The sequence below is a fragment of the Salvelinus namaycush genome, chromosome 25 (assembly GCF_016432855.1).
Source record: "Salvelinus namaycush isolate Seneca chromosome 25, SaNama_1.0, whole genome shotgun sequence".
NCBI classification, from domain to species: domain Eukaryota; kingdom Metazoa; phylum Chordata; class Actinopteri; order Salmoniformes; family Salmonidae; genus Salvelinus; species Salvelinus namaycush.
This window is the reverse complement of record NC_052331.1, coordinates 10,357,182-10,371,137: the sequence shown is the minus strand read 5'-3', so window position 1 is coordinate 10,371,137 and position 13,956 is coordinate 10,357,182. Positions and strand designations below refer to the sequence as shown.

Sequence of the window (13,956 nt, the reverse complement as noted above, 5' to 3'; positions counted from 1 at the left end):
AACTTATCCTCTGCAACAAAGGTAACTCTGGGTCTTCCTTTCCTGTGGCGGTCCTCAGGAGAGTCCGTTTCATCATAGCGCTTGATGGTTTTTGGCGACTGCACTTGATGAAACTTTGAAAGTTCTTGAAATTTTTGACATTGACTGACCTTGCCATGTCTTAAAGTAATGATGAACTGTCATTTCTCTTTGCTTATTTGAGCTGTTCTTGCCATTATATGAACTTGGTCTTTTACCAAATAGGGCCATCTTCTTAACAAGGCACACCTGTTAATTGAAATGCATTCCAGGTGACTACCTCATGAAGCTGGTTGAGAGAATGCCAAGCGTGTGCAAAGCTGTCAAGGCAAAGGGTGGCTACTTTGAAGAATCGCAAATATATTTGGATTTGTTTACTACACGGTTCCATATGTCGTTTCATAGTTCGATGTCTTCACTATTATTCTACAATGTAGAAAATAGTAAATATAAAGAAAAACCCTGGAATGAGTAGGTGTGTCCAAACTTTTGACTGGTACTGTGAGTGTAAACTGCAGGAAAAAAACTCGAACACATGCGGTCAAGAAAATACACAAGGACCAGAGGACTCAGCTGTTTTCACTGTAGATTGCTGTAATTCATGTCACAGATACAATCAGGTCATAAAACAATAATAACTCATTGCGGTCATCTTTGCACCATAGCACACAACTGACCAGCTCTACATTGTACAATACACCCATCTTCCTAGCACTGGATCATTAACTAATATACCGGTACCCCCCCCTTAAAGTTACATCCTTTCAGAAAAATGTACATCCACATATTGGACCCCTTCTAGTTCACTGACTCAACAGGGTGCAGAAAGGTCCTATGACATCAGACTCAGGCATCATGGGAGCAAAGTTCTGGTCTGCTCAGTACATGTGTGTCCTCTCGTCCAGTTAAACTGGAGGACCAGCTTGGAGGTTCTTGGATAAAAGGGCTCCTAATACAGCAGGGCTCCCCTTAAAGATGAGGCTGGGAATGGGATGGGTTTGAGGGGTAGTTGAGGGAGAAGGAGAGCAGTGGCATGAGAAACAGAGTTGGGCATGGAGTCACTTTGTTGGGGTTCAGGCTACCAAGTGGATGGTCATGAAGGGAGGAGGAATATCATGAATGGAAAGAGTTGGGTGCAAACCTGCTCCTTTCCAAAAATCTACATAAAACAAATGAGTAAAAAGAACAAAAAAAAACAAATTAATCCATAATTCAATATAGATCATGATAAAAAAAAATAACATGATTTTTCAGGGACTATATTAGACAAGACAGGCTTGGTCAATCCTCTGAGCTGGAGGAAGAGTCCGAGTCCTTCTGCGCCATAATGACGTCGTCCAAAAGGGCCTCCCTGTCAGAACTCTCGTATCCGCCTTGTGACAAGCTGTCGCCACCTTCCATCTTAACATCAAAGGCTTGAGTCAGGAAAGAAGAATCTTCCAAGTCTTCGTCCTCCATCATGTAGGCCCCGTCTGAGACCAGGGTCTCTTCTTCACCTCCGCCCAGGAGTGGGTCCTCCAGCGGGTCAGGCTGGGGAGCGTGGTGGTGGCGGTGGTGACGGTCTCTCTTGGGAATGACAGAGTGTGCGGAGAGTAGCCGGTGGAAGAGGCTGTCTGGCAGAAAGCCCTGGAAGAAGATATACAGTTGAAGTCGGAAGTTTAAATGCATTTGGCTAAGGTGTATGTAAACTCAGTTTTCACAATTCCTGACATTTAATCCTAGTAAAAATTCCCTGTCTTAGGTCAGTTAGGATCACCAATTTATTTTAAGAATGTGAAATGTCAGAATAATAGTAGAGAGATTGATTTATTTCAGCTTTTATTTCTTTCATCACATTCCCAGTGGGTCAGAAGTTAACATGCACTCAATTAGTATTTGGTAGCGTTGCCTTTTAAATTGTTTAACATGGGTCAAACGTTTTGGGTAACCTTCCACAATAAGTTGGGTGAAATTTGGCCCATTCCTCCTGACAGAGCTGGTGTAACTGAGTCAGGTTTGTAGGCCTCCTTGCTCGCACATGCTTTTTCAGTTCTGCCCACACATTTTCTATAGGATTGAGGTCAGGGCTTTGTGATGGTCACTACAATACCTCGACTTTGTTGTCCTTAAGCCATTTTGCCACAACTTTGGATGTATGCTTGGGGTCATTGTCCATTTGGAAGACCCATTTGCGACCAAGCTTTAACTTCCTGACTGATGTCTTGAGATGTTGCTTCAATATATCCACATATTTTCCTACCTCATGATGCCATCTATTTTGTGAAGTGCACCAGTCCCTCCTGAAGCAAAGCACCCCCACAACATGATGCTGCCACCCCCGTGCTTCAGTTGGGATGATGTTCTTCGGCTTGCAAGCCTCCCCCCTTTTATTCGAAACATAATGATGGTCATTATGGCCAAACAGTTCTATTTTTGTTTCATCAGACCAGAGAACATTTCTCCAAAAAGTACGATCTTTGTCCCCATGTGCAGTTGAAAACCGTAGTCTGGCTTTTTTATGGCGGTTTTGGAGCAGTGGCTTCTTCCTTGCTGAGCGGCCTTTCAGGTTATGTCAATATAGGACTCATTTTACTGTGGATATAGATACTTTTGTACCCGTTTCCTCCAGCATCTTCACAAGGTCCTTTGCTGTTGTTCTGGGATTGATTTGCACTTTTCGCACCAAAGCACATTCATCTCTAGGAGACAGAAAGCGTTTCCTTCCTGAGCGGTATGACGGCTGTGTGGTCCCATGGTGTTTATACTTGCGTACTATTGTTTGTACAGACGAACGTGGTACCTTCAGGCATTTGGAAATTGCTCCCAAGGATGAACCAGACTTGTGGAGGCCTACAATTTTTTTCTGAGGTCTTGGCTGATTTCTTTTGATTTTCCCATGATGTCAAGCAAAGAGGCACTGAGTTTGAAGGTAAGCCTTGAAATACATCCACAGGTACACCTCCAATTTTCCAAGCTGTTTAAAGGCACAGTCAACTTAGTGTATGTCAACTTCTGACCCACTGGAATTGTGATACAGTGAGTTATAAGAGAAATAATCTGTCTGTAAACAATGGAAAAATGACTTCTGTCATGCAAAGTAGACTTGCCAAAACTATAGTTTGTTAACAAGAAAATTGTGGAGTGGTTTTAAAACGAGTTTTAATGACTCCAACCTAAGTGTATGTAAACTTCTGACTTCAATTGTATAAAAATATTTTACTATCTGAAATAGAACCTATCCCCTTGCCTTTCAATAAGTTAATAAAGGGTACTCACAGAGCACCGGACAGTCTCAGCCCACTCTGGTGCAACTGCACAGTCAGGATTCTCCTCCAGAAACTCCCTCAGATCCTGCAGCATAGGTCCATGGGCAGCCCCAACCTGAGCAATAAAATAAATAAAAATTAACCCTCGGGCAATCAGCATCCACAAATCAATATTTATTTGAGAGAGGAACCCCAATGCACTCATCCTTTGCCATTTCTCACCTTCTTTCCTGTCCTCATATCAATTATGTTAATCTTCTCACTGCCCGACAGCGCTACTGCCTTCTCCGTCCTCTTCTTCTTCCTCTTGCTCCTGTTCACAAGGAGCTAGGGGTTCGCAGAAGACAGAGTCATTACAGCCAGCAGTGGAAATCTCAAATTATTCTGCATTTCTCACAGTGCACTACTCTTGTACAGAGTCTCGTTTGAGCCCCAGCCATAGTCTTCTAGATAAAAATGTACCTCCAGCATGTCTCCCTCCACCTCATATTCTGGGTTCTCCTTCAGCCAGTTGGGCAAGTCCCTGCGTCGAGGGGCCCGCTCCCCACTCAGCACTGTGCCCGTCATGGCATCGACCACCGCGACCGTTCCGTCTGGATCTGACAACTAGGGGGAAGTGAGAGTGAGCGAGGCTTGATGAATGCAGACACTGAATGAACATTTGAGTATGTAGTTTGTTACTTATTGTTGTCTACTGTTCTCAGACAAGTATCTGTGTATTATGAGCAGTCTTAACCACTGACTGCATGAGAATGTGGACAAGTATTGTATACACTGAGTGTACAAAACATTAGCAACACCTGCTCTTTCCATGACAGATTGATCAGGTGAAAGCTATGATCCCTTATTGATGTCACTTGTTAAATACATTTCAAATCAGTGTAGATGAAGGGGAGGAGACCGGTTAAAGAAGGATTTTTAAAGCTTTGAGACATTGAATGGCACACATGCACATTCCGAGGGTGAATGGGCAAGACAAAATATTTAAGTGCCTTTAAATGGGGTATGGTATTAGGTGCCAGGCGCACCAGTTTTTGGTCAAAACCTGCAACGCTGTTGAGTTTTTCACGCTCAATAGTTTCCTGCGTGTATCAAGAATGGTCCACCACCCAAAGGACATCCAGCCAACTTGACACAACAGTGGGAAGCATTGGAGTCAACATGGGCCAGCATTCCTGTGGAACGCTTTCAACACCTTGTAGAGTCCATGCCCAGACGAATTGAGGCTGTTCTGAGGGCAAGGGGGAAGCGGCTCAATATTAGGAAGGTGTTCCTAATGTTTTGTATACTCAGTCTATATGCGTACTTCTTGGTCCCTACGCTTCCTGCGCCCGCTCCCCTCTCCCCCTGACCCGTTGGACATCAAGGCATGCTTAGAGAAGGTCAGCTTCAGCCCCTCCTCCTAAGAGAGTTGGACAGTAAAAGAAAAGGGGGATGGAGAAAGAGGACAGACAACAATTTAGTCATCCCATCTGTACATCACATCACCCATGCTTTATCCCAATTTACTACAATGGCTTAAAAATATGAATCAGCTGTTATTACTGGGCTAGAACAAAAGCCCAGGACCAGAATTGATTCGACCCCTCTATTCTATGTTTCTCTCATCTCACCTTGAGGAGTTTGACCGTGAACTCAGATTCCTCTCCATCTGCTCCTTCTCCACCGGGTGTGCTGTGGCTTTTCCGCATGAGCCGTGCAAAGCTGAGCTCATCCCCTGCCCCTAGGTCGTCAGAGCCTGGGTTGAGCTGGGCGTCAGAGGCGTAGCGTCGCCCTGTCGGCCACTGCCCAGACAGCACCAGTGTACAGAGGCTGTCCAGCCGGTTTATTAACACACGGTCCTGAGGGAGCAACCGGTCAAATCACTCCACCAACACAACAAACCAAACCTTTTACTGCACAGTTTATTATTCAACGTCCTGTTATTACTGTATTTGAAGTACTAATGTGTAAGCTTTTACACAAACACAATACGGTTTGTTGAACCAGAACATCATCCACATACTGAATCTGGACCCATCCATACTCTATAGCAGTGGTTTCCAACCTGTTTCGGTTACTGTACCTCCAACTGAATTCTGCTCTGCCCGGAGTACCCCTGAAGTACCCCTTCATGTGCATTTTACCAGTAAGCCTATGGTCTTATGAATCTTCTCATGTACCCCCTGTGGAAAGGCCAAGTATTCCCAAGGGGTCCTAGTACCCCTGGTTGGGAACCACCGCTCTATAATTGCAGACAGTACACGTCCCCTTACATACCTTGGGCCAGTCAACCCTGAAGGGGTCAGTGAGGGACTCCGGTGGCGCGCCATCTTGAGATGGAGTCATTGAGAGCAAGCTGTTCTCTCCATCTTCCTCCATCTTCAGAGCAACTGAAAACAGACAAAAATAATAATACAAAAAGTGTGTTCTACCCGTGTTGTCCTAACTCAATCCTCACACTCTTCTAGATTCCTCTGAGCCGTTACTCACCTCTCTCCCTCTCTGCGTCGCTGTCCCCACTGTCGTCAGAGCTTTCTGATCGCCTGGAGGAGGTAGACGAGCCTGAATCAGAGTCTGAATCCAAATCAGACGTCCCTCCTTCTCCTCCACTTCTTCCGCCTTTCTTTCCTCCGCTTCTCGGGCCCCTCCCCCTGCTCTTCTTCCAGCCCAAGGCGGTCCGGGCCTGTCCCTTCCCATCAGGGCGAGAGAGGGGTGTGGTCTGGGTATCGGAGTGGCCAAGAGCCTCAGAAGCTCCAAGGAGGCCGGACTCCCCGTTCAGTCCCTCCTCCTCCTTGACGGCGGAGCCCTCCTCTGCCTGTGGTTGGCGGAGGGGAGTGGCAGGGGCGGGCTGGTTCTGCTGGATCTCGAGGTAGTCGTGGTGGGCTTGGCTGAAGGAGAACTGCGGGTCAGAGAAGACTGAAAGCTCGGTGCGGCTGACGCCGTGGAGGGCGGCGCCCAGCATGAGTTCCCGGTCGTGGGCCGGAGTGCTCCACCAGACGGGAAGCTCGGAGCTGAGTGGGGCCAGCAGCAGGCTCTCCTCCATGGAGGGGTGGGGCAGGACACGCTCACGAAGACGGCGCAGCAGGCTGATGCGGTACAGGGTGCGAGAGGCCCGCTCCTCGGTGATGGGGGCCATAGACTGCCCCAACTCTGACGGGTCTGGGGAGGGAGAGAGGGTTAGGGATTGGTGTCTCTCCAAATCAACCCACATATCCAACACCGTGCTCTATTATATTTGACCGCGTCAAGGGATTACACTTTTCAATATCCTGTATTTAATAATACTGTTTGACGCGGTTCTGACCTTCTCCGCGGGCGGGCCGCAGGTTGCACACCCTCCGGCACATGGCCATGAAGCAGCGGAAGTAGCGACTCAGACTCTCGTCCGTCTTCTTGTCCAGACGGGCGAAGGTCCGGAAGCGGGCCCATTCCAGTTTAGCATCCTCCCCCTCTTGGGCGTTTGGCTCCTTTATCCGCTCGACACCAAACGTGGACACCACACGGTAGAAATCACACTCCTCTCTACGGGTCCACCTAGGAGAGAAAGTGAAGACACACAAGACAGATGGTTAAAATATTGGAACACTTAAAACTCACTCTGAGTCTTATATCAGATAATTGTGTAAGGTTACAGCATACAGACACATTAAACCAACACAACAACTGTACCTCAGATTCAGGACACATATGCTTGCAGAGTTAATAGCTGAGGGTAGTAGTTGGTACCTCTGTTGGCGTTCCTGGCGTGCAATCTCCTTCAGCTTACTGGCCTGCTCACACCTCCTGCGCTTGCGGTCGCCCTTCTCTGCTGCCTCCACCTTCAGCTGCTCTCTCTTGTAGCTGCGCTGGTATGCGGTGATCAGACGCCGGAGCCGCGCGGTAAGTGACGAGCTGGTCGGCCACTCACAGGCTCCTGACAGGCCAGAAGGCGGTCCCTTGGTTTTAACGGGCCCCGGCTTGTCATCGACACAGATATCGTCACCCATGTTCATGGAGTCAGCCTGGGGTGGGGGGGGGGGAGAGGGATTATCATGAATATAATAACAATATTCTCTAACCAAAATCAATCAATGAAGAATATTAAGTACTGATTCACACCTCCTCGTACAGGTCTTTGGTGTGCCTTAACGCAGGCTTGAACTCTGGGTCTTCAGAATACTTGTCATCGTCTCCTCTGGGGGGCAAAAACAAAGTTACAGCCACCAATTTGTCAAGTTCATGGGGGAGAGGCCAGCTCTAAAGAGTTTAGTGATATAAAGTCAGCGGGTTGTTTAGCGAAGCGCTAATAAGGTTAGCCAGTGTAGCTCACCCGTCTCCCAGCTCCGCGTCTGCAGAGTGCTGCTCCGCATCAATGGCCTGGTCGTCAGGGCGACCAGCTCTCTCCAGGAAACAGAGACAGTCATCGGCACGCATGGTGGTGTACATCTCATACCCTGGAGCAACAGACTGGAGTTACTACAAACACACTCACTAAAACACCCAGCGCCACCTTCCTACTGATAAACACAAGGTATTCTGGACAAGTAAACAAAACGCCTAAAGACGTTGACATTCAAAACGCAGACCGTGTTTGAAGACACCGACGAGGAGGGAGCGGTCTGCCTCTGTATCCCACCAGCCTGATGGCACCTCCTGCTGCTCCATCTCAGGCATCCAGATGTCAATATCCCTACGAGGACACAGACAGAATCAGTATGTGTGTGTAGATATGCATGTAGCAAGTAATGAGTAGTTTTAATAGGGTGATACCTGGCATCGGCTCCTCTCAGCACAGAATCGGCATGTTCTCCAATGACTTCCTGTCTCAGGTAGTACAGCATACGCACTCTCAGCAACACCCTGAAGACAAGGAAAGGGTTAATGCCCTGATACTGTGCACAAACACTTCAGTACTCTCTAGGGTGAAAACACACGGACTTGTTGCACTGGTGCTTGAGATGTTTGCGGTAGCTGTCGTCCAGAAGCAGGGAGTCGGGGTTGTACTGGCGGATCCACTCCACCTTCTGAATGTCAAATGAGCTCTGGGCCTTCACCCTCTTCCCCTTCCTGCCCCGAGGAACAGGGATGGACAGACCTAGAAACACATTGACACATTTAACTTACAACCCTGGAAGGCAATGCTAGACAGAAAATACATCAACACAAACATGTAAACAGTTATCCAAAACAGAGCAAGAAACGTTTAGACAATGGGTGGATGGAGGTTGTAAGACACATTCAGAGTGGTTGAGGAGTGTGTGTGGTTCTATAACGGTCATACATACCAGAGTGGTTGAGGAGTGTGTGTGGTTCTATAACAGTCATACATACCAGAGTGGTTGAGGAGAGTGTGTGGTTCTATAACGGTCATACATACCAGAGTGGTTGAGGAGAGTGTGTGGTTCTATAACGGTCATACATACCAGAGTGGTTGAGGAGAGTGTGTGGTTCTATAACAGTCATACATACCAGAGTGGTTGAGGAGAGTGTGTGGTTCTATAACGGTCATACATACCAGAGTGGTTGAGGAGAGTGTGTGGTTCTATAACGGTCATACATACCAGAGTGGTTGAGGAGTGTGTGTGGTTCTATAACGGTCATACATACCAGAGTGGTTGAGGAGTGTGTGTGGTTCTATAACAGTCATACATACCAGAGTGGTTGAGGAGAGTGTGTGGTTCTATAACGGTCATACATACCAGAGTGGTTGAGGAGAGTGTGTGGTTCTATAACGGTCATACATACCAGAGTGGTTGAGGAGTGTGTGTGGTTCTATAACGGTCATACATACCAGAGTGGTTGAGGAGTGTGTGTGGTTCTATAACGGTCATACATACCAGAGTGGTTGAGGAGAGTGTGTGGTTCTATAACGGTCATACATACCAGAGTGGTTGAGGAGTGTGTGTGGTTCTATAACAGTCATACATACCAGAGTGGTTGAGGAGAGTGTGTGGTTCTATAACGGTCATACATACCAGAGTGGTTGAGGAGAGTGTGTGGTTCTATAACGGTCATACATACCAGAGTGGTTGAGGAGAGTGTGTGGTTCTATAACGGTCATACATACCAGAGTGGTTGAGGAGTGTGTGTGGTTCTATAACGGTCATACATACCAGAGTGGTTGAGGAGAGTGTGTGGTTCTATAACGGTCATACATACCAGAGTGGTTGAGGAGAGTGTGTGGTTCTATAACGGTCATACATACCAGAGTGGTTGAGGAGTGTGTGTGGTTCTATAACGGTCATACATACCAGAGTGGTTGAGGAGAGTGTGTGGTTCTATAACGGTCATACATACCAGAGTGGTTGAGGAGTGTGTGTGGTTCTATAACGGTCATACATACCAGAGTGGTTGAGGAGAGTGTGTGGTTCTATAACAGTCATACATACCAGAGTGGTTGAGGAGTGTGTGTGGTTCCCGGCCGTTCTCTGGGGGGGTGATGAGCTCCCAGATGAAACTCTTGATGTTCTCGTCGCCACGGTAATGCAGCAGGCAGAAGACAAGGATAACCCTGCAGATGGTCTCCACGTCACGCTCCCCGAGGCGCCGCTTACAGCGTGCATGAGACAGGATGTCCCGCCAGCGCCCCCACCTGGACAAGCACAGGAGGCGGCAGAGTGAGAAAGGAGACCGGCACAATAGCGTGGAGCTTGCTTTGGTAGAAAATCCGGTCATAACTTTACTCTCACATGTGTATTGTAACTACACCTGTCCAGAAAAAAACCTCCAGGCCCCTAGTCAGGTCCACCTACCCGTAAACAAGAAGGTGTTTCTCCACACGGAAGCAGTCGGTGCGGCCGTAGCCATTTCCAGTGTGGCGCTCGGAGCGCCTTGAGGACCGGGACTGCCGGGAATTGGCGGGTGGGTACTCCTCGTCGCTGTCGGGGTCAGAGATCTCCCCGCCCTCGCCCCTCAGGGTAGCGAACTGACGGGTCTGCTTCCTTACTCTGGGTGTGTCAATCACCAGAGTGTTCTACAGGGAGGATGGGAGAAAAATGAGCTTTTCACAAAACACATTGAGAAAGGTAGTGCACACACAGAATGGACACGTTCACATTACCTTCCTATTCATGGAATCAAAGTCTATGTCTGCCCTCTTGGCCCACTTCTGCCAGAACTCGGGGTCGTCCAGGGCGATGTCGGTCCTGTTTTCGGTGGCCACGAAGCTGGCCTTGGAGAAGGTGGAGCCCTTGCCCTCGCTCTCGATGGTGATGGTGGTGGCTCTCCTCTGGAGGATCTGGTCAATGTCCTCCTCGCAGAACTTGGAGCCCTCGTCCTCCTCGTCCATGATGGCAGCGTACGCCCCCTTCCTCAGGAGGTCCTCGATCTCCTTCTTAGAGAACTGCTGGATTTGCTGAGAAGCGGTTGGAAGAAGAGATATTAACCAGATGGTTGGCATCCAAACAAACCACAGGCTTAAAAATATAGTACGTAAGTAAATAACAATATTTTTGGCCCCCTTACTCCGTTGACGTTGCTCTCCTTGTTGCCACTCATGCTCTGCAGTACAGCCCGGTCCAGACCCAGTTTGAGGCTAGCCTTGTCCAACATCTCCCTCTCATAGGAGTTCCTGGTGATCAGACGGTACACCTTCACCGCCTTGGACTGGCCGATACGGTGACACCGCGCCTGAGCCTGTTGAGAGAAGGCAGGGTTAGTACAATCAATCAGATGCAATTTGTGCAGCGTGGTAAGGGAATTAGGATAAAACATTAGAAGAACCCAGACAAAAGAGGGAGCCTGAGGTCAAAGGTCAGACATTACCTGCAGATCATTCTGAGGGTTCCAGTCTGAGTCAAAGATGACGCAGGTGTCAGCAGCAGTCAGGTTGATGCCCAGACCTCCAGCCCGGGTACACAACAGGAAGACGAAACGGTCCGAGTCTGGTTTGCTGAAGCGATCAATGGCTGCCTGACGCAGGTTCCCTCTCACTCTGCCATCAATACGCTCGTACAGGTATCTGGGCAGAACAATGATAAAGGCAACTTCTTACTCATCTAGATTACTCTTCGCAACAAAATCTAGTTATTAAATCAACATGCCCATCTCTCTTGTTGATGAGGTAGTCTATCTACAGCTCCATAGACGGGTTGGTTGTTAAGCAACAAAACTGACATGCACAACTATGGGGAAAAACAGACAGGGTTGGCTTAGATTGTTGACAACATGAAAAGTAGTTTACATCTCCAATGTTTATTGAAAACATAAATACAGGACTAAGATCGAATCCTACTACACCGGCTCGGAGGCTCGTCGGATGTGCCAGGGCTTGCAAACTATCACGGATTACAAAGGGAAGCCCAGCCACAAGCTGCCCAGTGACGTGAGCCTACCAGATGAGCTAAATGCCTTCTATGCTCACTTCAAGGGAAGCAACACTGAACCATGCATAAGAGCACCAGCTGTTGCGGACAACTGTGATCCCGCTCTCCGTAGCCAATATGAGTAAGACCTTTAAAACAGGTTAACATTCAAGTCTGCAGGGCCAGATGGATAAACATGATGCCTACTCAGAGCATGCGCTGACCAGCTGGCAAGTGTCTTCACTGACATTTTCAACCTCTCCCTGACCCATTCTGTAATACCTACATGTTTCAAGCAGACCACAAGGGTTGGACGATATAGTATTAAATCAACAATGTTTGACAGACATCGTTGATGGCAACAATGTCGTGGTGTGACAGACGATAGTTTGTATACATTTATTTTTTTTATAGACGATATAACCTATTTGAACATGACTTGCACCGCCGGAGTCGGGAAGCTCACAACAGTGCAGCTCACAGCCAGGTGTCACGCCAAATGACCTACCTATTCCTATTTTCCTAAGCAGATCTTTCATGATCAACTTTCAAATGAATCCAGGAGGCCAGTAACAGAGTTCTCTCTCAGAAACTTTTGTGAATAGCCTAAATAAAATGATATTATAATAATAAAGAGAACCAACAATTGCAAGATAGAATAATTGAATGGGAAGTTTAAACAAACCTTAAGTTTCTGGCCTCCACCTAAACAAAGTTTTAGGAAAAACAAAGTGTGCTGCCACAAAGTCCCTGTAAACCAAACAGACCATAATATAGTCACTAGGCTACAGTCAATAAAATGTTCAGTAAACGTTACTTGTACAAGTTTAACTTCTAAACAGACATTTATATTATTGTGGAAGTGTTTATTCATATCCTTGAATTGCACAACGGGCATAACATAAGCTCCCACAGCAGCACTTTCGAAAATAAACAAGACGAAATTAACCAAATAAATGTAAGGAACACCACAGAATATTCTAGCCTAGACTATATTTATTTCGAATAAGACACATCTGTGAATACCGGCTTTGAAAAATTAAACAAATAAAAAGTGCGATGCAAAACCAAAAATTTGGACTATTTATACACTGCTCAAAAAAATAAAGGGAACACTTAAACAACACAATGTAACTCCAAGTCAATCACACTTCTGTGAAATCAAACTGTCCACTTAGGAAGCAACACTGATTGACAATAAATTTCACATGCTGTTGTGCAAATGGAATAGACAAAAGGTGGAAATTATAGGCAATTAGCAAGACACCCCCAATAAAGGAATGGTTCTGCAGGTGGTGACCACAGACCACTTCTCAGTTCCTATGCTTCCTGGCTGATGTTTTGGTCACTTTTGAATGCTGGCGGTGCTTTCACTCTAGTGGTAGCATGAGACGGAGTCTACAACCCACACAAGTGGCTCAGGTAGTGCAGTTCATCCAGGATGGCACATCAATGCGAGCTGTGGCAAAAAGGTTTGCTGTGTCTGTCAGCGTAGTGTCCAGAGCATGGAGGCGCTACCAGGAGACAGGCCAGTACATCAGGAGACGTGGAGGAGGCCGTAGGAGGGCAACAACCCAGCAGCAGGACCGCTACCTCCGCCTTTGTGCAAGGAGGTGCACTGCCAGAGCCCTGCAAAATGACCTCCAGCAGGCCACAAATGTGCATGTGTCTGCTCAAACGGTCAGAAACAGACTCCATGAGGGTGGTATGAGGGCCCGACGTCCACAGGTGGGGGTTGTGCTTACAGCCCAACACCGTGCAGGACATTTGGCATTTGCCAGAGAACACCAAGATTGGCAAATTCACCACTGGCGCCCTGTGCTCTTCACAGATGAAAGCAGGTTCCCACTGAGCACATGAGCACATGTGACAGACGTGACAGTCTGGAGACGCCATGGAGAACGTTCTGCTGCCTGCAACATCCTCCAGCATGACCGGTTTGGCGGTGGGTCAGTCATGGTGTGGGGTGGCATTTCTTTGTGGGGCCGCACAGCCCTCCATGTGCTCGCCAGAGGTAGCCTGACTGCCATTAGGTACCGAGATGAGATCCTCAGACCCCTTGTGAGACCATATGCTGACACATGCACATTTGTGGCCTGCTGGAGGTAATTTTGCAGGGCTCTGGCAGTGCACCTCCTTGCACAAAGGCGGAGGTAGCGGTCCTGCTGCTGGGTTGTTGCCCTCCTACGGCCTCCTCCACATCTCCTGATGTACTGGCCTGTCTCCTGGTAGCGCCTCCATGCTCTGGACACTACGCTGACAGACACAGTAAACCTTTTTGCCACAGCTCGCATTGATGTGCCATCCTGGATGAACTGCACTACCTGAGCCACTTGTGTGGGTTGTAGACTCCGTCTCATGCTACCACTAGAGTGAAAGCACCGCCAGCATTCAAAAGTGACCAAAACATCAGCCAGGAAGCATAGGAA

At 47.8% G+C, this 13,956-nt stretch overlaps 1 protein-coding gene across 1 annotated transcript in view; it reads right to left on the bottom strand.

Moving 5' to 3' along the window:
* Positions 1-587: 587 nt before the first annotated feature.
* Positions 588-13,956, bottom strand: part of LOC120020210 (chromodomain-helicase-DNA-binding protein 8-like) — a 28,412-nt gene continuing 15,043 nt past the window's right edge. The window contains exons 20-39 of the mRNA XM_038963719.1: positions 10,989-11,184; positions 10,689-10,859; positions 10,285-10,578; positions 9,977-10,197; positions 9,614-9,816; positions 8,163-8,319; positions 7,995-8,084; positions 7,811-7,914; positions 7,555-7,678; positions 7,344-7,419; positions 6,972-7,246; positions 6,550-6,779; positions 5,736-6,404; positions 5,523-5,635; positions 4,877-5,104; positions 4,570-4,665; positions 3,726-3,869; positions 3,486-3,590; positions 3,274-3,378; positions 588-1,644 (exon numbers count right to left, since the gene is read on the bottom strand). Of these exons, the coding sequence (XP_038819647.1) occupies positions 1,300-1,644; positions 3,274-3,378; positions 3,486-3,590; positions 3,726-3,869; positions 4,570-4,665; positions 4,877-5,104; positions 5,523-5,635; positions 5,736-6,404; positions 6,550-6,779; positions 6,972-7,246; positions 7,344-7,419; positions 7,555-7,678; positions 7,811-7,914; positions 7,995-8,084; positions 8,163-8,319; positions 9,614-9,816; positions 9,977-10,197; positions 10,285-10,578; positions 10,689-10,859; positions 10,989-11,184 (3,946 nt within the window). The 3' untranslated portion in view covers positions 588-1,299. The remainder of the gene's footprint in view (positions 1,645-3,273; positions 3,379-3,485; positions 3,591-3,725; positions 3,870-4,569; positions 4,666-4,876; positions 5,105-5,522; positions 5,636-5,735; positions 6,405-6,549; positions 6,780-6,971; positions 7,247-7,343; positions 7,420-7,554; positions 7,679-7,810; positions 7,915-7,994; positions 8,085-8,162; positions 8,320-9,613; positions 9,817-9,976; positions 10,198-10,284; positions 10,579-10,688; positions 10,860-10,988; positions 11,185-13,956) is intronic.